The 22775-nt window shown below is 46.7% G+C and overlaps 1 protein-coding gene across 2 annotated transcripts in view; it reads left to right on the forward strand.

Moving 5' to 3' along the window:
- The window catches only part of nckap1l (NCK associated protein 1 like), a 38750-nt gene extending 20397 nt beyond the window's left edge, over positions 1–18353 (forward strand). For both annotated transcript variants that reach the window (XM_045691951.1, XM_045691952.1), the window contains exons 20-31: positions 2698–2829; positions 4843–5061; positions 6784–6914; positions 8802–8899; positions 9518–9611; positions 9968–10050; positions 10321–10401; positions 12442–12535; positions 12866–12982; positions 17050–17159; positions 17287–17379; positions 17674–18353. In XM_045691951.1, coding sequence (XP_045547907.1) covers positions 2698–2829; positions 4843–5061; positions 6784–6914; positions 8802–8899; positions 9518–9611; positions 9968–10050; positions 10321–10401; positions 12442–12535; positions 12866–12982; positions 17050–17159; positions 17287–17379; positions 17674–17790 — 1369 coding nt within the window. In that variant the 3' untranslated portion in view covers positions 17791–18353. The remainder of the gene's footprint in view (positions 1–2697; positions 2830–4842; positions 5062–6783; positions 6915–8801; positions 8900–9517; positions 9612–9967; positions 10051–10320; positions 10402–12441; positions 12536–12865; positions 12983–17049; positions 17160–17286; positions 17380–17673) is intronic.
- Positions 18354–22775: the final 4422 nt, after the last annotated feature.

Raw genomic sequence — 22775 nt, forward strand, 5'->3', positions numbered from 1 at the left:
GGTATACTGTAGGTAGGGGTAAATGATAGATAATAGACAGTAACAGCAGTATACTGTAGGTAGGGGTAAAGGATAGATAATAGACAGTAACAGCAGTATACTGTAGGTAGGGGTAAAGGATAGATAATAGACAGTAACAGCAGTATACTGTAGGTAGGGGTAAAGGATAGATAATAGACAGTAACAGCAGTATACTGTAGGTAGGGGTAAAGGATAGATAATAGACAGTAACAGCGGTATACTGTAGGTAGGGGTAAAGGATAGATAATAGACAGTAACAGCGGTATACTGTAGGTAGGGGTAAAGGATAGATAATAGACAGTAACAGCGGTATACTGTAGGTAGGGGTAAAGGATAGATCATAGACAGTAACAGCAGTATACTGTAGGTAGGGGTAAAGGATAGATAATAGACAGTAACAGCAGTATACTGTAGGTAGGGGTAAAGGATAGATAATAGACAGTAACAGCAGCGTATGTAACTTTTTTACATTGACACCCCCCCATTTTGTTTTTACACTGCTGCTACTCGCTCTTTACTGTCTAGGCATTGTCCCTTCACCCCTTCCTACATGTACAAATTACCTCGACTAACCTGTACCCCCACACACTGACTCGGTACCGGTACTCCCTGCATATAGCCTCGTTATTGTATTGGTACTTTTTATTTCCACCTGTCCCATTTATCCATCCCTCTATTCATCCATCCATCCCTCTATTCATCCATCCATCCCTCTATTCATCCATCCATCCCTCTATTCATCCATCCCTCTATTCATCCCTCTATTCATCCATCCATCCCTCTATTCATCCATCCATCTATTCATCCATCCATCCATCCATTCATCCATCCCTCTATTCATCCATCCATCCCTCTATTCATCCATCCATCCCTCTCTTCATCCATCCATCCCTCTATTCATCCATCCATCCCTCTATTCATCCCTCTATTCATCCATCCATCCCTCTATTCATTCATCCATCTATCCCTCTATTCATTCATCCATCCATCCCTCTATTCATTCATCCATCCATCCATCCCTCTATTCATCCATCCCTCTATTTATCCATTCCTCCATTCCTTCTTCACCCCGCTCTTCCATTCCATTTGACCTCCATTCATCTCTCCTCCAAATCGAATACTGTTCGGTTAAATCACTCATTTCATGAACTACCACTATGCAGCGTAAAGTCTCCTCTGACATTTTAAGTGTTTTGTCGATTGATTGGATATTTCATGGGTTTTAATTTTTAAAGAAAAGTAGACCAGCAATTTCTAAAGTCTCTCTCTCTCAATTTAAGTAAACATTACACTCACAAAAGAATAAAGACATTTCAAATGACATATTATGTGGAATTAGTTAAAGTACAAAAAGGGAAGATGAATAAATATGGGTTGTATTTACAATGGTGTTTGTTCTTCACCGGTTGCCCTTTTCTTGTGGCAACAGGTCACACATCTTGCTGCTGTGATGGCACACTGGTATTTGAGAGTTTAGCAAAATTGGGTTTGTTTTCAAATTATTTGTGTCTCTAATATGGTCATACATTTGGCAGGTTAGGAAGTGCAGCTCAGTTTCCACCTCATTTTGCAGCCTTTCTCAATAGCAAGGCTATGCTCACTGAGTCTGTACATAGTCAAAGATTTCCTTAAGTTTGTGTCAGTCACAGTGGTCAGGTATTCTACCACTGTACACTCCCTGTTTAGGGCCAAATAGCATTCTACTTTGCTATGTTTTTTTCTTAATTCTTTCTAATGTGTCAAGTAATTATACATTTTTTTCAAATAGTTTTCTAATGTTTTGTTTGGGTCTAATTGATTTGCTGTCCTATTTGTATGGCTCTGTGGGATCTGTTTGTGTTTGTGAACAGAGCCTCAGGACCAGCTTGCTTAGGGGACTCTTCTCCAGGTTCATCTCTCTGTAGGTGATGGCTTTGTTATGGAAGGTTTGGGAATCGCTTCCTTTTAGGTGGTTGTAGAATTTAACGTCTCTTTTCTGGATTTTGATCATTAGCGGGTATCGGCCTAATTCTGCTCTGCATGCATTATTTGGTGTTTTACGTTGTACACTGAGGATATTTTTGCAGAATTCTGCATGCAGTCTCAATTTGGTGTTTGTCCGATTTTGTGAATTCTTGGTTGGTGAGCTGACCCCAGACCTTACAACCATAAAGGGAAATGGTTTCTATAACTGATTCAAGTATTTTTAGCCAGATACTAATTGGTATGTCGAATTTCTTTCCCTCCCTCCCTCCCTCCCTCCCTCCCTCCCTCCCTCCCTCCCTCCCTCCCTCCCTCCCTCCCTCCCTCCCTCCCTCCCTCCCTCCCTCCCTCCCTCCCTCTCTTCCTCTCTTCCTCTCTTCCTCTCTTCCTCTCTTCCTCTCTTCCTCTCTTCCTCTCTCTCTCTCTCTCTCTCTCTCTCTCTCTCTCTCTCTCTCTCTCTCTCTCTCTCTCTCTCTCTCTCTCTCTCTCTTCCTCTCTCTCTCTATCTCTTCTTCTCTCTATCTCTTCCTCTCTCTCTCTCTCTTCCTCTCTCTCTCTCTCTCTCTCTCTCTTCCTCTCCCTCTCTCTCTCCCTCTCTCCCTCTCTCCCTCTCTCTCCCTCTCTTCCTCTCTCTCCCCCCTCTCTCTCTCTCTCTCCCTCCCCCTCTCCCTCTCCCCCCTCTCTCTCCCTCTCCCCCCTCTCTCTCTCTTCCAGTATGGACAAGATGCATCTGACTCTGACTGAGCTGTGCTCCTCCTTCAGTGGGAGCAGTGACTTCACAGTGTTCAACCACATCATCACTCCTACAGAGTTTCTCATATCTCACTTGGAGACACGCCTCACCAAGTACGCCACACAAACATGATCTCTGTCTTAATATTGCTTTATTTATTTATTTATTTATTGCTTTATAATATTGGATCGTTAAATCCTTTTCTCCACCTAAATCTCAATTTCTCTGTTTAAACAAGACATGAAAGGAGACATTTTATAATGCAGAGAAGATTTGTATTGTATTTTATTTTTATTTAACCTTTATTTAACTAGGCAAGTCAGTGAAGAAAAAAATTCTTATTTACTATGACCTCCTGCAGAGACGGGGCTGGGAATATAAATATAGGACAAAACAAACATCACAACAAGAGAGACAACACTACGCAAAGAGAGACCTAAGACAACAACTTAGCAAGGCAGCAACATGGGTAGCAAGAAACATGGCAACAACATGGTAGTAACACAACATGGCAACAACATGGGCAGCAACACACCATGACAACAACATGGTAGCAACACACCATGACAACAACATGGTAGAAACACACCATGACAACAACATGGTAGCAACACACCATGACAACAACATGGTAGCAACACACGATGGCAACAACATGGAAGTAACACACCATGGCAACAACATGGAAGCAACACACCATGGCAACAACATGGAAGCAACACACCATGGCAACAACATGGAAGCAACACACCATGGCAACAACATGGAAGCAACACACCATGGCAACAACATGGAAGCAACACACCATGGCAACAACATGGAAGCAACACACCATGGCAACAACATGGTAGCAACACACCATGGCAACAACATGGTAGCAACACACCATGGCAACAACATGGTAGCAACACACCATGGCAACAACATGGTAGCAACACACCATGGCAACAACATGGTAGCAACACACCATGGCAACAACATGGTAGCAACACACCATGGCAACAACATGGTAGCAACACACCATGGCAACAACATGGTAGCAACACACCATGGCAACAACATGGTAGCAACACACCATGGCAACAACATGGTAGAAACACACCATGGCAACAACATGGTAGCAACACACCATGGCAACAACATGGTAGCAACACACCATGGCAACAACATGGTAGCAACACACCATGGCAACAACATGGTAGCAACACACCATGGCAACAACATGGGGAGCAACACACCATGGCAACAACATGGGGAGCAACACAACATGGCAACAACATGGGGAGCAACACACCATGACAACAACATGGTAGAAACACACCATGACAACAACATGGTAGAAACACAACATGACAACAACATGGTAGCAACACAACATGACAACAACATGGAAGCAACACAACATGGCAACAACATGGTAGCAACACAACATGACAACAACATGGGTAGCAACACAACATAACAACAACATGGGTAGCAACACAACATAACAACAACATGGTAGCAACACAACTTGGTAGTAACTCAACATGACAGCAACATGGTAGCAACATGACAACAACATGGTAGATACTTTACTGAACTATATATTACAGAGGTCAGGAGTTCAGACAATCATAGCTACAATAGGTTGCTATTTCTCTATTTCAAAATGAACATTCATACCAACCCAAGTATGCTCCATAATGGTCTGTGTACATGTTCTGCTTCCGTTTCAGCACAGTGTAATTGATCAATCAATCAATTAAGTAACTCATGTAAATATAGCAGGGGGGAAGAGAGGAGAGAGAAAGAGATAGACAGAGTATAATGTTTACTGTTAATTTTTGATTGTTTATTTCACTTTTGTATATTATCTACTTCACTTGCTTTGGCAATGTTAACATATGTTTCCCATGCCAGTAAAGCCCCTTGAATTGGGAGAGACAGAGAGACAGAATAATCATTACATGGTTCGTTAAGCCTAACTGTTATTCATTCAGCCTGCCATGCCATGTAGCCCTGTCTGATTCCATGACGTTAGTTTGTGTGTGTGTGTGTGTGTGTGTGTGTGTGTGTGTGTGTGTGTGTGTGTGTGTGTGTGTGTGTGTGTGTGTGTGTGTGTGTGTGTGTGTGTAATGTTCCAGGATCATCGTGAGAATGGCTCATTACAACCAGACCACCCAGGAAATAGGACGTCCATCTGACCTCCTGGCCGGGATTCGGGCCTACACAGCCAGCCTGCACACCCTGTCACGCTACCTCAGTCTGGATGTCACTAGGCTGGTCAAGAATGTCCTACTGCAGCAGACACAGCCGCTGGACTCATACGGAGGACAGACCATCACCACGCTGTATACCAACTGGTAACGTGATACCAGCAGAAGTCCTCCAATTGCTATTTCATGTCCCACTCCTATTATTGTCAGAAATAAACTCAGCAAAAAAAGAAATGTCCTCTCACTGTCAACTGGGTTTATTTTCAGCAAACTTAACGTGTGTAAAATATTTGTGTAACATAACAAGATTCAACAACTGAGACATAAGCTGAACAAGTTCCACAGACATGTGACTAACAGAAATTGAATGTCCCTGAACAAAGGGGGGGGGGGGGGTCAAATCAAAAGTAACAGTCAGTATCTGGTGTGGCCACCAGCTGCATTAAGCACTGCAGTGCATCGCCTCCTCATGGACTGCACCAGATTTGCCCGTTCTTGTTGTGAGATGTTACCCCACTCATCTATCAAGGCACCTGCAAGTTCCTGGACATTTCTGGGGGGAATGGCCCTAGCCCTCACCCTCCGATCCAACAGGTCCCAGACGTGCTCAATGGGATTGAGATCCGGGCTCTTCGCTGGCCATGGCAGAACACTGACATTCCTGTCTTGCAGGAAACCACACACAGAACGAGCAGTATGTCTGGTGACATTGTCATGCTGGAGGGTCATGTCAGGATGAGCCTGCAGGAAGGGTACCTCATGAGGGAGGAGGATGTCTTCCCTGTAACGCACAGCGTTGAGATTGCCTGCAATGACAACAAGCTTAGTCCAATGATGCTGTGACACACCGCCCCAGACCATGACGGACCCTCCACCTCCAAATCGATCCCGCTCCAGAGTACAGGCCTCGGTGTAAGACTCATTCCTTCGACGATAAACGCGAATCCGACCATCACCCCTGGTGTGACAAAACCGCGACTCGTCAGAGAAGAGCACTTTTTGCCAGTCCTGTCTGGTCCAGTGACTGTGGGTTTATGCCCATAGGTGACGTTTGTTGCCAGTGATGTCTGGTGAGGACCTGCCTTAGAACAGGCCTACAAGCCCTCAGTCGGCCTGTTGTGGACAGTCTGAACTGTGTGTTCCTGGTGTAACTCGGGCAGTTGTTGTTGCCATCCTCTACCTGTCCCACAGGTGTGATGTTCGGATGTACCGATCCTGTGCAGGTGTTGTTACACGTGGTCTGCCACTGTGAGGACGATCAGCTGTCCGTCCTGTCTCCCTGTAGCGTTGTCTTAGGTGTCTCACAGTACGGACATTGCAATTTATTGCCCTGGCCACATCTGCAGTCCTCATGCCTCCTTGCAGCATGCCTAAGGCACGTTCACGCAGATGAGCAGGGACCCTGGGCATCTTTCTTTTGGTATTTTTCAGAGTCAGTAGAAAGGCTTCTTTAGTGTCCTTCATAACTGTGACCTTAATTGCCTACCGTCTGTAAGCTGTTAGTGTCTTAATGACCGTTCCACAGGTGCATGTTCATTCATTGTTTATGGTTCATTGAGCAAGCATGGGAAACAGTGTTTAAACCATTTACAATGAAGATCTGTGAAGTTACTTGGATTTTTACGAATTATCTTTGAAAGAGAGGGTCCTGAAAAAGGGAGTTTAGGATTTGAACTGACAACCCTTCTGTAACTTGTCTTCATCTCTTACTTCTCCAGGCTAACAGACATTATATCAGTTGCTGAAGTGTTTCCTCTGTCACTGCACTGCTACATGCATGTAGTTATAGATGTTCATATGCAGCTATTAGCACCTATGTTGTGCATTTGAATGCATTAGGAAGAGGATATGACGTCTGCCTCTCCACAGGTACCTAGAGGGCCTTCTGCGTCAGGCCAGCAGCAACCTGATCGTTCACTGCCCCGCAATGCACTGCTTTGTCAACCAGACCATCGAGAACGAGAATAGTTTCAGAGCAGAGGAGTACTCTGATATCTCAGGTGAGACCTGCCTGCAGTAGAGTAGCCGGGTGACCTCTGCCCTCTCCACCTAGCTCCACCTAGCTCCGCCCTCTCCACCTAGCTCCGCCCTCTCCACCTAGATCCGCCCTCTCCACCTAGCTCCACCTAGCTCCGCCCTCTCCACCTAGATCCACCCTCTCCACCTAGCTCCGCCCTCTCCACCTAGCTCCACCTAGCTCCGCCCTCTCCACCTAGCTCCACCTAGCTCTGCCCTCTCCACCTAGCTCCGCCCTCTCCACCTAGCTCCGCCCTCTCCACCTAGCTTCACCTAGCTCCGCCCTCTCCACCTAGCTCCGCCCTCTCCACCTAGCTCCGCCCTCTCCACCTAGCTCCACCCTCTCCACCTAGCTCCACCCTCTCCACCTAGCTCCACCCTCTCCACCTAGCTCCACCCTCTATGATCTCATGTCTGCTCTATATATTTTCCATCCACTTTGCATAAGCCCTGAGAGATCTAATACCTCCTACAGAGTCACCTACAGACTCATCATCATACACTGCATCCCAAATGGCACTCTATTCCCTATAGAGTGCACTACTTTTGACAAGGGCCCTTATAATAGGGTGCCATTTTGGACTCAAAAATGTATTGTTTCAGTACTCCTTCTCTGTGTCTCTCACTCTGGCTTGACATTTACCAGGTGATTTACCTGCTCTCTATAATATCAAGGCGTCGTATTGAACCGTCATAGTAGTGTTTGTTTAGTCAGTGTCTTTGTTTACAAACTACTGTCCACGTACACACAGATCCGATACACATCCAGGGGCCTATACTCTGCCAGAGCCCTGTACTACGAAGTAGGTGTTCAGGAGTTAGCCAGGTAACTTCGGTCAATTCGGAGTTCAACTCGGGATAACTGGTACCACGAAAGTAGCTCACCTTTTTAGCTAGGTACATTTCTATGGCAACAAATCCTTCAGCACTAACCTGCTGCTGGGCTGGCTAACTCAGGGATAACTCTGTTTATCCTTCATTCAGAACTAACCTGCTGCTGGGCAGGCTAACTCAGGGATAACTCTGTTTATCCTTCATTCAGAACTAACCTGCTGCTGGGCAGGCTAACTCAGGGATAACTCTGTTTATCCTTCATTCAGAACTAACGTGCTGCTGGGCAGGCTAACTCAGGGATAACTCTGTTTATCCTTCATTCAGAACTAACCTGCTGCTGGGCAGGCTAACTCAGGGATAACTCTGTTTATCTTGAAGGAAGTGTCTGAGCCAAGAGTTGATGACCAATGAAATCACATTCCCTCCCTCTTGCAAAGATGGCTTCATCATTCCCTTCATTTGAGGAAGAAGATTGATTAATAAAATGTTTGTTTTTTTGTGTGTTAAAAAATTGTCATACAGGTGTTGTAGCCCTCAGGTGTTGTAGCCCTCAGGTGTTGTAGCCCTCAGGTGTTGTAGCCCTCAGGTCCTAACTGCAGTCTAAACTACTATCAAGTCACAAGGTGAGGGGTAGGCAAGGTGAGGGGTAGGCAAGAGAATGGTCGTGTACAGGCAAAAGGTCAGAACCAGATCAGAGTCCGATAGGTACCGAAGGGCAGGCAGAATCAAGGTCAGGGCAGGCAGGATGATCAGGCGGGAAAGTAGTCCAGAGACAGGCAGGGGTCAAAACCAGGAAGACAAGCAAAAGAGAATAGAAAAGGAGTACGGGGAAAAACAAGCTGGTTGACTTGACTAAACATACAAGATGAACTGGCACAGAGAGACAGGAAACACAGGGATAAATACACTGCGGGAAATAAGCGACACCTGGAGGGGGTGGAGACAATCACAGGGACAGGTGAAACAGATCAGGGCGTGATAACTACATTCTAAACCACACATCCATATTCTCTCCCCTTCATCCCTAATCTGCCCAGAGCTGCAGGCCCTGGCCGAGCTGATTGGTCCGTACGGTCTCAAGTTCCTCAGTGAGAACCTGATGTGGCACATCACCTCACAAGTCGGAGAACTCAAGGTAGGATTAAGCTTCAAACAATTACAGACGGCTCATAGTATCTCTCAGAGGGCTGGCTGGCGGTCTATCTCTGATCTGCCGCTGTTGAACTATGAAGTCACTCTTATTCTCCCCCACACAGTCCAAAAGGAGCTGAACTCTTACTCTCCCCCACACAGTCCGAAAGGAGATGAAGGTCATTGTGACCTGAACATCCCCTTTTTTTAAATTTATATTTAAAAAATGATCTCATTTGTCCCTGCTTAAATAAAAGTTAAATCAACATACTCTCTGAAAGAATGTGTCCTGATCAATGTGTTATTACAGCTCCTACGGTAAATGGTAGAAAGTTGACAGTAAGATTGAACTTGACATTAACTCTGTGATTGCACTCATAACCTGGTAGTTTGGCGATATCTCACAACTGTAACTCTATCCATCTGTTTTTATTTTTCCTCTGCTCTTCTCTTTGCTTCTCCCTCCCTCCCTCCTCCCCTCCTCCCCTCCTCCCTCCCTCCCTCCCTCCCTTTCCTCTCCTCTCCTCTCCTCTCCTCTCCTCTCCTCTCCTCTCCTCTCTTTTTTTTTTTTTTTTTTTTTCTCCTTCCTCTCCTCCCTTCTCTTCTCTCCTCTTCTCTTCAGAAACTGGTGATAGAGAACATGGACGTGCTAGTTCAGATGAGAGCTAACTTTGACAAACCTGAAGCCATGGCTAACCTCCAGAAGAGACTGCCTGGTAAACACACACACACACACACACACACACACACACACACACACACACACACACACACTAACCTTCAGGGAAGAGTGCCAAGTGAGCTGCTGGGGGAACAGGAGGAAGATGAGAAGACAGCCAAACAGAATGCTTTATCAGTTGATGATGTAAAAGGTGATGTGAAACACCTCAGGGGGACTGAATCCTGTCTGATCCTGTTAGATGCAGTGCAGTGTATATAACTGGAGCTTCTCCAATTGACATCAATGCATGATTTCAGAGATGTCAAAACATCTCGGTGCCGGGCCTCATGATACTAAAAGGATAATAGATTGAATGAACGTTGCTTTAATCTCTCGTGTGTTCCTGTCCAGCGGGAGAGAACGTTCTGAAGAGGATGACCATCGTCGGAGTGATCCTGTCCTTTAGGGCCATGGCACAGGACACACTGGAAGACGTGAGACACATTCTACCACCTATAATATACTGAATGGAGAATTTCATTTCATTCCCCTCTTGTGGGTAATAAGGCTGTTGTTGTGTATTGTTGGTGTCATAACACTGTGAAGTCAGTTGCCATGAGGTGACACCAGCTGCCACGACTGTTTATGACATCTGTCGCCCTTATGATGGAGGCTTCAAATAAAGTATGAATTTCCTGCAGAAAACACTCTTGGTGGTAGGGTACCCTATGACCAAGCTAATCCCTCTGTTCTCTGTTTTCCAGATCATGCAGAAGCATTGCCCCTACCTGATGGGGCCCATTGAGAGCCTAAGGGACCTGGTCTCCCCTGACACAGACATCAAGGTACAGCATGTTTTGCTTAGGTTTGGAAAATTGAATATAATCTGAGAGTAAAGACTAGGAGAGAATAGGGTAGGGTTGGATAGGGTAGAATTCGATATGGTATGGTAGGATAGGGTGGGATAGGATAGGGAAGGGTAGGAGTTGGTATGGTAGGGTTGGTTAGGCTAGAGTAGGGTAGGGTGTTATAGGATAGGGTAGGATAGGATATGGTATGGTAGGACACAGTAGGGTTGGATAGGGTAGGGTTGGATAGGGTATTATAGGGTAGGGTAGTTTATGGTAGGGTAGGTTACAGTAGGGTTGAATATGGTAGAATAGGGTTGGATAGGATACGGTATTATAGGGTAGGATACAATAGGATAGGATAGCATAGGGGTGGGTAGGGAAGGATAGGATAGGGTTGGATAGGATATGGCATTATAGGGTAGGATATAATAGGGGGGGATAGGATAGGGTTGGATAGGATATGGTATGGTAGGATATGGTATGGTATGGTAGGATAGGGTATGGTATGGTAGGATAGGATATGGTATGGTAGAATAGGATATGGTATGGTAGGATAGGATATGGTATGGTGAATAGGGTAGATTATTGTAGGGTAGGGTGTGATACGGTAGGGTGGGACAGGGTAGGATAGGATAGGAAAGGGTAGGGTGGCGTAGGCTAGGGTTGGATAGGATACGGTATTATAGGGTAGGATATAATAGGATGGGATAGGATAGGGTAGGGTTGGACAGGGTAGGGGGTTTTGAATAGGGTTGGGTAGGGAAGGATAGGATATGGTATGGTAGGACACAGTATGGTTGTGTAGGATAGGGTAGGGTTGGACAAGGTAGGGGAGATAGGATAGGGTAGGGTTGGATCGGTAGAATATAATAGGGTAGGATATGGTATGGTAGGACACAGTAGGGTTGTATAGGGTAGGGTAGGTTGGATAGGGTTAAATAGGATAGGGTATTATAAGGTAGGGTAGGAAATGATATGGTAGGGTAGGATGCACTAGGGTTGGATAGGGTAGGACAGGATAGGATAGGGTTGGATAGGATAGGATAAGGTATTATAGGGTAGGATATGACAGGATATGAAAGGGTAGGGTGGGGTAGGGTACTAGGGTAGGATGATAGGGTATGTTATAGGGTGTAATCGGGTAGGATAGAGTATCGCATGGTAGGGTAAAACAGGGTAGAATAAGGTAGAATAGGGTATGGTAGGATAGGGTGGGATAGGGTGGGATAGGGTAGGATGGGGTAGGAGAGTATAGGGTAGGATGGGATCATTACCAATAACCAACGGTTCATACAGTAACTTGAATTACAGTGTTATTCAGAGCAGTAGAGCGTCGGAACAGTAGAAAACGTATTTTATGAGTTGTCTCTGACTGTGGAAAGCCCCCTGGCCCGCTGATGTCTTTTCCCTGAGCGTGAGAGTAGGACATACAAAGCAGACATCCCAGACCCGGGTGTAAATACTATTGGAAACAATTTAAAAATACTTCATCTGTGCTGGTTTGAGTTTGTATAGTGCTACGGAAACCAATAGAAAAATCAAACCCTGCCAACCTGGCACTCCAATCAGGCTAAAACAAATACTTCAAGTAGTTGAAAGATATCAAACATTATTTGAACCCAAGTCTGCAGAGAAAACATAACATGCCACAGCCTGGTTCAGGATAAACCCTAAGACGTCAGCAGCACCAGGCACCAAGCAGAGGCAAGCTGACCTCCCTGAAAGAGACACATCATGTCTGTCTGGTCTGCAACCTCTCAACTAAAATAACCACCTCCATGGAAACATTCTGACCCCTCCAAAATACCCCCCCCAACCCGCCCCCGCCCCCTCCCCCCCCAATCCGCCCCGTGCTACAGAAAGAGGGAACAGTAGTTAACCAATGCTTTATAGTTTCAGTTTAAGAAATATTCACTTAATGGAGGCCTTTTATGCTCAGCTAGAAGATAAAAAGAGCTAATAAGCCAAATAATTAAATGAAGACATCTTTAAGATAAAATCTTTTGTTGAAAACATCTTGTTTAATTGATGCAGGTAACCCTAACGGTGTTTGAGCTGGCGTCTGCGGCAGGTCTGACTTGTGACATCGACCCTGCCTTGGTGGCAGCCATCGCTAGTATGCGTACAGGTAAATACAATAGTCTTTGATGTGATGTCAGTTGTTATACTGGTCATGTTCCAAGACAATTGTCACTATCCGGTTTGAAGGACCACTTTATTGGTTTTGTACAAAACATCTTTAGGACAAAACAGCAGGATTCCGCAACCTATCCAGCCCTTTATAGCTGGACTCCAATTGGCTAAAAAGTCAAACAAATGAAAAAATATTTAACCTATTAATGCATGTCTTTCAACTTTCCTTTTGTTTATTTCCTGTGAATGTTTTCTAGAGTTTAGAAGAAGGGGAAAAAAATATATTTAAAAGGAAAGTTTGCTAAATATGAGTTCTACTCTCCAGATAACTCATCTGTAGATGAGGAGTACAAGCTAACCTGCCTTCTCCTGGTTTACATCGCTGTGTCTCTGCCCATCCTGGCTCTGGATCCCAACTCCTACTACAGCAGACATTATGGTGGTAAGGACTGGCTTATTGACTTGTGATAAATGTACTTATTAATGTCCCTTTTCGCTTCCTTTGGAACATACAGTCACAATAACCCTAGTGATACATTTAGTTCAGCGAAAAACCAACAACATTAATTACATTGTGTCTCTGCCTTCTCTGACCCTGGACCCCAACTCCTCCTACCGTCGAGGATGTTCATTTCATCTAATAACCTTTATATAACCTGTTTGGTTCCAGCCCTGAATGCTGATTGGCTGACGGTCTTGGTATATGAGACCGTATACCATGGGTGTGACAAAGCATGTATTGTTACTGCTCTAATTACTTTAGTAACCAGTTTATAATAGCAATAAGGCACCTCTTGGGTTTGCGATATATGACCAATATGCCACTTCTAATGGCTGTATCCAGCACTCCGAGATGCGTCGAGCTTAAGAACAGCCCTTAGCCATGGTACATTGGCCATATACCACACCCCCTTGTGCCTTATTGCTTAATTTAACCCCTGGGGAAATTCTTCAAGCAGGGTTGTATGTTGACCTTAATGTGATACGTGTAGTTCACTCCAACAAAAACAAAACTGCATTTAAAATGTTTTTCTTTCCAGATCTCGAAATCTGCTCCAATGTGGAGTTGAATCCATGTCTGATTTACGTGTTCATGTGTTCATTTGGATCCTTATTGGGTGTTACAATAGCAACAGCTACCCTTCTCATGCCATCTGTTGTGTGTAGATTAGTGCTAAGCGATTAACCGAAATGAATGCGCGATTGTGAGGTGATATAGAAAGCAGCTGTTGCTTCGCGAGGTATCTCTACCTGAAAATACATGATCTAAGTGATTGATAGTTGGTATTCAGCAGTCATAAAAGTATGCCTTTGAAGAACTATTCGAATAGTGATTTTGTCAGACTGCATAGGCAGCAGCTCTATAGAGATGAGATGATGACTTTGAATGAAATATTAAATAAAACAAATGTAAAATACAAAACAACTGAAATATTTTAGTAAAGTGATGTGAGTAAATGACGGTTAATAAGTCATAAACAGTAATGGACAGTCACTAGCATCATGGGACTTGTATTCATTGTTTTATTCTGTGTTACAGCATTCAATCCAGCATTTTTAATAATCAAACCGGAGCTGATCCAACCTCAAGAAGCTGTGATCGCTCAGCGCTAGTGTAGATCCAGCTGTATGCTTAAATCCTAACTGATTAGGAAAGACGCGATAGTCACTGGCTCATTTTGAATCTTTCAGGGGTGAATCATAAGTAACATTTTCCACCTAATCTCCCATCGACGTCAATGCACGACTAAGTGAAATTCGACAGAAGTGGAATTTGCCACAGTTATGCTAACTGGTTCAATGTGGTTGACATTCCATGGACACTGGTCACGCCAGTTTACCAGAACTTGGGGGGGAACAGTGACATCATCACAGTCATCACTGTGACAGCTTGGAATACTTCTAATTCCCCGTTGACCTTAACTCAGACAGGTTGACTAATGAAAGACTTGTTTTTACCAAGGACTCTGGGTAGCGTCCCAAATTACACCCTATCCCCAATAGTGCACTACTTTTGACCAGGGCCCATAAGGAAGTGCACTACTTTTGACCAGGGCCCATAAGGAAGTGCACTACTTTTGACCAGGGCCCATAAGGAAGTGCACGACTTTTGACCAGGGCCCATAAGGAAGTGCACGACTTTTGACCAGAGCCCATAAGGAAGTGCACTACTTTTGACCAGGGCCCATAGAGAAGTGCACTACTTTTGACCAGGGCCCATAGAGAAGTGCACTACTTTTGACCAGGGCCCATAAGGAAGTGCACTACTTTTGACCAGGGCCCATAAGGAAGTGCACTACTTTTGACCAGGGCCCATAGGGAAGTGCACTATATAGGGAATAAGGTGCCATTTGGGATGCTGTCGTGTTTTTATTTTATTTATTTTTTTACCTTTATTTAATTAGGCAAGTCAGATAAGAACAAATTCTTATTTTCAATGACGGCCTAGGAAGAGTGGGTTAACTGCCTTGTTCAGGGGCAGAATGCCAGATTTTTACCTTGTCAGCTCGGGGATTCGATCTTGCAACCTTTACGGTTACTAGTCCAACGCTCTAACCACTAGGCTACCTGCCGCTCTAACCACTAGGCTACCTGCCGCTCTAACCACTAGGCTACCTGCCGCTCTAACCACTAGGCTACCTGCCGCTCTAACCACTAGGCTACCTGCCGCTCTAACCACTAGGCTACCTGCCGCTCTAACCACTAGACTACCTGCCTCTCTAACCAGTAGGCTACCTGCCGCTCTAACCAGTAGGCTACCTGCCTCTCTAACCACTAGGCTACCCACTAGGCTACTTGCCTCTCTAACCACTAGGCTACTTGCCTCTCTAACCACTAGGCTACTTGCCTCTCTAACCACGAGGCTACTTGCCTCTCTAGCCACGAGGCTACTTGCCTCTCTAACCACTAGGCTACTTGCCTCTCTAACCACTAGGCTACTTGCCTCTCTAACCACTAGGCTACCTGCCCCTCTAACCACTAGGCTACCTGCCCCTCTAACCACTAGGCTACCTGCCCCTCTAACCACTAGACTACCTGCCCCTCTAACCACTAGGCTACCTGCCTCTCTAACCACTAGGCTACCTGCCTCTTTAACCACTAGGCTACCTGCCTCTCTAACCACTAGGCTACCTGCCTCTCTAACCACTAGGCTACCTGCCTCTCTAACCACTAGGCTACCTGCCTCTCTAACCACTAGGCTACCTGCCTCTCTAACCACTAGGCTACCTGCCTCTCTAACCACTAGGCTACCTGCCTCTCTAACCAATAGGCTACCTGCCTCTCTAACCAATAGGCTACCTGCCTCTCTAACCACTAGGCTACCTGCCTCTCTAACCACTAGGCTACCTGCCTCTCTAACCACTAGGCTACCTGCCTCTCTAACCACTAGGCTACCTGCCTCTCTAACCACTAGGCTACCTGCCTCTCTAACCACTAGGCTACCTGCCTCTCTAACCACTAGGCTACCTGCCTCTCTAACCACTAGGCTACCTGCCTCTCTAACCACTAGGCTACCTGCCTCTCTAACCACTAGGCTACCTGCCTCTCTAACCACTAGGCTACCTGCCTCCTCTAACCACTAGGCTACCTGCCTCTCTAACCACTAGGCTACCTGCCTCTCTAACCACTAGGCTACCTGCCTCCTCTAACCACTAGGCTACCTGCCTCCTCTAACCACTAGACTACCTGCCTCCTCTAACCACTAGGCTACCTGCATCTCTAACCACTAGGCTACCTGCCTCTCTAACCACTAGGCTACCTGCCTCCTCTAACCACTAGACTACCTGCCTCCTCTAACCACTAGGCTACCTGCCTCCTCTAACCACTAGACTACCCTGCCTCTCTAACCACTAGGCTACCCTGCCTCCTCTAACCACTAGACTACCCTGCCTCTCTAACCACTAGGCTACCTGCCTCCTCTTACCACTAGTCTACCTGCCTCTCTAACCACTAGGCTACCTGCCTCCTCTAACCACTAGACTACCCTGCCGGCCCCATAGTGATTGTGTCAGACAGCATAGGCTTTTCATAAAGTTAGTCTGTTGAGTTGGCACAGAGCCGGATGGAGAACTCTAAGAGCATCAAATACCAACCGTGGATCAAAGTCAGAGAGATGGTGACATCAGAGATGGTGTTTACGTAGGTTTTTCTCTGTCTGCGTTTTTCAACATGACCTGGAATTAAAGGATTCAGAAACCCTGATGAAGACGGGATCCGTCGAAGCGTCGGTAGGATTGTTGTTGTTACATCGGAGCTATAGAATGTGTGGCCACCTTCTTTTTGTTATTGGCAGTGCTGGATCTAAAGGACGCCGCCTACGCTCTAGGGAGTTGACTGTTAATGTAAATAAAATAAAAAGTGGTGTCTTTCATTTAGTTTGGTTTCCCTCTAACTGTGTGGCTCTGGCTTCTGCTTTGATAATTGATTGATTGACCGCAACAGCTTTCATTGTCTGGTCACTGCAGTCACCCAAATAATTCATTGATTGATTTAATTGATTGACCGCAGGGCATCACAACAACATCCACTGTCTGGCCACGGCCGTCAACCAGCTGTCCGCAGCCATGTTCACCGTCGAGAGCAAGAACATCGAACAGCACCTTAAAGAGTTCCTCCTGGTACGTGATCACCCTGAAACACCGTCTCTAAAGAGGTCATGTTGACACAGGACATTTTCATCTGATAAACCGTTGTCCCGTAGTTGTAGATCTATTCCTACTACTGAAGGTGATCTTGTTCTTCTAGGTGGCGTCTTCCACTCTGCTCCAGCTGGGTCAGAATGTAGAGAATAGGGTGGACAGCAAGAACAGAGATTCCATCTACCTTCTCCTGCACATGGTAGGCTCAGGTCTTCTTGGAAACATGCACATCCTACAGTATTTCTACTTTATGGTAATGTTGAAAATGTCAGGGGGCCATATCTAGGTCCTTATGGGTCGTTCTGGCTCGGACAAGGATTACTGACTGACTCATAACAAGGTCCGAGATGTTTTCCCCTGTCAGGTCACATGGTCAGGAGAAAACGTCTGACTCTAGTCAATAATCATGTATACTGTACATTTAACCTTTTTTATTTTCTAGACATGAATAATGTATTCTCTTCATCTGATTGGCCACTTACCTCCTCTACAGATCGTGGAGGCGTCTCCGTTCCTGAGCCAGGACATGTTGGAGAGCTGCTTCCCTTATGTCCTGTTGAGGAACGCTTACAGAGAGGTCTACAAGAACTCTATCATTACACTGGGCTAACACACACACACACACACACAACATACATACATACATACATACATACATACATACATACATACATACATACATACATACACTGCTGAGGAACGTCTACAGAGAGGTGTACAAGGCCTTCCTCAAATCCCTGGGCTGACTGCACTGAGTATCCAATATACCCTCTTCTAGGCTGGGATTCAATCCGCTCGCTTTTGTAGACAGTGTGGCTTTCAAAGGCAATGTTAACCGTGTTCGTCAGGCCTGCTATAGCACAGTTTCAGATTCAATCCATGCTCTAGTCTCTGATGTCGCCAAATACTGCCTTCTGCTCTGTAGGGTCTCGGTCGGGTTACTGTAAAAGCACTGTGAGGTCTAGGTCTTGTTACTGTAAAAGCTCTATGGGGTCAACGTTGGATTACTGTAAAAAGCACTTTGTGACAACTGATGATGTAAAATGGGATTTATAAATAATAATGATTGATTTGTTACTATGCACAGCTAACAATATATGTAGCTTTGTAAACCTTCAGAAATTAATGCTATAAGCTTCATTTAGCCATTATTAAAGTGTTTATGAAAGAAAATGTCAAATCTTTTTTGGAGAGATCTTGAAAAAATATAATACTTACTGCCATTGTCTATGAATACAGGTTACTGATGTTAATTTAAATGTGTGTTTACAGTACAAGAGAATAACAACATGCACATTATACACATTACACTAATATGAGTGTATTTCCAGCCCTCCGCTCAGAAAGACTACCTACCCCAACCTGTACCAGGCGTTGCCTGTGTTCAGCCCTGGGGTCTGTTGTTAGGCTGGCGAAAGTGTGTCCCATCCTGTAGTGTGTACTGGGCCTCCCCAATGGTCTAGAAGTTCTCAGTAGGGACTCTGTGGAACTCCTCACACCTCAATAGGTAGGAACACCCCAGTGGATAGGAACACCCCAGTGGGTAGGAACACCCCAGTAGATAGGAACACCCCAGTGGATAGGAACACCCCAGTAGGTAGGAACACCCCAGTAGGTAGTAACACCCCAGTAGGTAGTAACACCCCAGTAGGTAGTAACACCCTAGTAGGTAGTAACACCCTAGTAGGTAGTAACACCCCAGTAGGTAGTAACACCCCAGTAGGTAGTAACACCCCAGTAGGTAGGAACACCCCAGTAGGTAGGAACACCCCAGTAGGTAGGAACACCCCAGTAGGTAGGAACACCCCAGTAGGTAGGAACACCCCAGTAGGTAGGAACACCCCAGTAGGTAGGAACACCCCAGTAGGTAGTAACACCCCAGTAGGTAGTAACACCCCAGTGGATAGGAACACCCCAGTAGGTAGGAACACCCCAGTAGATAGGAACACCTCACACCCCAGTGGATAGGAACACCCCAGTGGATAGGAACACCCCAGTGGGTAGGAACACCCCAGTGGTAGGAACACCTCACACCCCAGTAGGTAGTAACACCCTAGTAGGTAGTAACACCCTAGTAGGTAGTAACACCCTAGTAGGTAGTAACACCCCAGTAGATAGGAACACCTCACACCCTAGTAGGTAGTAACACCCTAGTAGGTAGTAACACCCTAGTAGGTAGTAACACCCCAGTAGGTAGTAACACCCCAGTAGATAGGAACACCTCACACCCCAGTAGGTAGTAACACCCTAGTAGGTAGTAACACCCTAGTAGGTAGTAACACCCCAGTAGGTAGGAACACCCCAGTAGATAGGAACACCCCAGTGGATAGGAACACCCCAGTAGGTAGGAACACCCCAGTGGATAGGAACACCCCAGTAGGTAGGAACACCCCAGTAGGTAGGAACACCCCAGTAGGTAGGAACACCCCAGTAGGTAGGAACACCCCAGTAGGTAGGAACACCCCAGTAGGTAGGAACACCCCAGTAGGTAGGAACACCCTAGTAGGTAGGAACACCCCAGCGGATAGGAACACCCCAGTAGGTAGGAACACCCCAGTGGATAGGAACACCCCAGTAGGTAGGGACACCCCAGTAGGTAGGAACACCCCACGTGATGGAGTGCATTGAGACATGGCTGAACGTGGCTGAACAGCTCCTCACTATTTAGCACAATTATACTACTGTATAGCACGTTAGCCTTGTTCATACCTCGTGCTAACATTCACCCTTTGTCATGATCTTATGCACATTCTGATTGTGCCCACATTTTTACACGTGTAGATGATTGAATGATCTGTGATCTGATTGTGATCAGATTTTCCTGCTCACTTCTGGAGGTGGTCAGGCACGCATTGTGTCTGGATTACCAGTCAAGTGTAAACAGGTGTTGATGTTCAAACCATTTAAATCAGCATTACACTGGCCTCTAAAATCATCGACAGGTAGCATCATTGACTTATGGCATCAGTACATAAATAAATTGATAATTATTTTGAAAGAATATCTGTCATATAATTTGCATACAGGGAGGCACCAGCTAATCTGGTCACAATGCGGACATAGTGGACGGATAAGAGACGCAAAAAAATCTTGATCAGATAGTGATTAGGACATATTAATCAGATCAAGAAACTCGCGTGTAAGCACAAGGTGTAAACAAGGCTTCTGTGTATGGGTGGGGTGGAAGGAGTGTGTGTGTGTTTTGGGGGGTGTGTGTGTGTATGGGGGGTGGAAGGTGTGTGTGTGTGTGTGTGTGTGGGTGTGTGTGTGTGTATGGGTGGGGTGGAGGAGTGTGTGTGTGTGTGTGTGTGTGTGGGTGTGTGTGTGTGTGTTTGGGGGGGGTGTGTATGGGTGGGGTGGAAGGTGTGTGTGTGTGTGTGTGGGGGGTGTATGGGTGGGGTGGAAGGTGTGTGTGTGTGTTTGGGGGGGGATATTGAGAAAGAAGTATATGGGGGCTCTTGATAAATGAAAATTCTACAAAGCAGATATTTGAGTCTAGGTGTGATGGTCCATTTATTATTAGATTTATATTCCAAATCTAAGATCAGTTGGTGAATGACCCTCTTGAGGCCTTGTCCCAGCTCCCTCCTGAGGCCTTGTCCCAGCTCCCTCCTGAGGCCTTGTCCCAGCTCCCTCCTGAGGCCTTGTCCCAGCTCCCTCCTGAGGCCTTGTCCCAGCTCCCTCCTGAGGCCTTGTCCCAGCTCCCTCCTGAGGCCTTGTCCCAGCTCCCTCCTGAGGCCTTGTCCCAGCTCCCTCCTGAGGCCTTGTCCCAGCTCCCTCCTGAGGCCTTGTCCCAGCTCCCTCTTGAGGCCTTGTCCCAGCTCCCTCCTGAGGCCTTGTCCCAGCTCCCTCTTGAGGCCTTGTCCCAGCTCCCTCCTGAGGCCTTGTCCCAGCTCCCTCCTGAGGCCTTGTCCCAGCTCCCTCCTGAGGCCTTGTCCCAGCTCCCTCCTGAGGCCTTGTCCCAGCTCCCTCCTGAGGCCTTGTCCCAGCTCCCTCCTGAGGCCTTGTCCCAGCTCCCTCCTGAGGCCTTGTCCCAGCTCCCTCTTGAGGCCTTGTCCTAGCTCCCTCTTGAGGCCTTGTCCCAGCTCCCTCCTGAGGCCTTGTCCCAGCTCCCTCCTGAGGCCTTGTCCCAGCTCCCTCTTGAGGCCTTGTCCCAGCTCCCTCCTGAGGCCTTGTCCCAGCTCCCTCCTGAGGCCTTGTCCCAGCTCCCTCCTGAGGCCTTGTCCCAGCTCCCTCCTGAGGCCTTGTCCCAGCTCCCTCCTGAGGCCTTGTCCCAGCTCCCTCCTGAGGCCTTGTCCCAGCTCCCTCCTGAGGCCTTGTCCCAGCTCCCTCCTGAGGCCTTGTCCCAGCTCCCTCCTGAGGCCTTGTCCCAGCTCCCTCCTGAGGCCTTGTCCCAGCTCCCTCCTGAGGCCTTGTCCCAGCTCCCTCCTGAGGCCTTGTCCCAGCTCCCTCCTGAGGCCTTGTCCCAGCTCCATCCTGAGGCCTTGTCCCAGCTCCCTCCTGAGGCCTTGTCCCAGCTCCCTCCTGAGGCCTTGTCCCAGCTCCCTCTTGAGGCCTTGTCCCAGCTCCCTCCTGAGGCCTTGTCCCAGCTCCCTCCTGAGGCCTTGTCCCAGCTCCCTCTTGAGGCCTTGTCCCAGCTCCCTCCTGAGGCCTTGTCCCAGCTCCCTCTTGAGGCCTTGTCCCAGCTCCCTCCTGAGGCCTTGTCCCAGCTCCATCACGAGGCCTTGACCCAGCTCCCTCCTGAGGCCTTGTCCCAGCTCCCTCCTGAGGCCTTGTCCCAGCTCCCTCCTGTTTCCTTGTCCCAGCTCCCTCCTGAGGCCTTGTCCCAGCTCCCTCCTGAGGCCTTGTCCCAGCTCCATCACGAGGCCTTGACCCAGCTCCCTGTGTGCTGTAGGTCTTGTTCAGGGAACATCCTACTGTACTCCACAGTGGCTGCTCTGTCCCGAGGCACTGATGACGAGTACTGGTGGGAAAATGGGCTTACGTAAATGATCACAGCTTGTAGTGTTGGTGACAGAGTTGGTAGAGATGCTCACCTGCTGAGAGCTGGAGATCTCCAAGCCACAGGACCTAAGCACGCACACACAAACACACAGATACACACATACACACTCTCACACACACTCTGTCACATTCATTCAGTCACACACATTTTCAGATATACACACACACACACACACACACACACACACACACACACACACACACACACACACACACACACACACACACAGCCTCTGCAGCACCAACCAGCAGCCAGGAACCACACTATGAATCCCAGAATACCGAACGCTGACATCAGCTTGGAGACGTTCAAAAAGTACCAGAGACACACCGGTAATGTGCTATAGATCCACATAGAAGTACGTTACAGTTTCATGATGGTAGACAGAGTAGTAGTTGTAAAATAACTATGTGGAAAGTGAACCTTTTGCTTCTATTATTGATGGTTGCATGAAACTAGGTTGTATGTTTCACACTGGATAATGTTAGCCAAGATAATAATACGGTCCTAATTTATGATCGGTTGGTGAATTCATTTTTAAAATATAAGATGAGATAATTTAGTATTTTACTTCAGATCTTCAAACTGCT

This window comes from Salmo salar, chromosome ssa12 (genome assembly GCF_905237065.1).
Source record: "Salmo salar chromosome ssa12, Ssal_v3.1, whole genome shotgun sequence".
NCBI classification, from domain to species: Eukaryota; Metazoa; Chordata; class Actinopteri; order Salmoniformes; family Salmonidae; genus Salmo; species Salmo salar.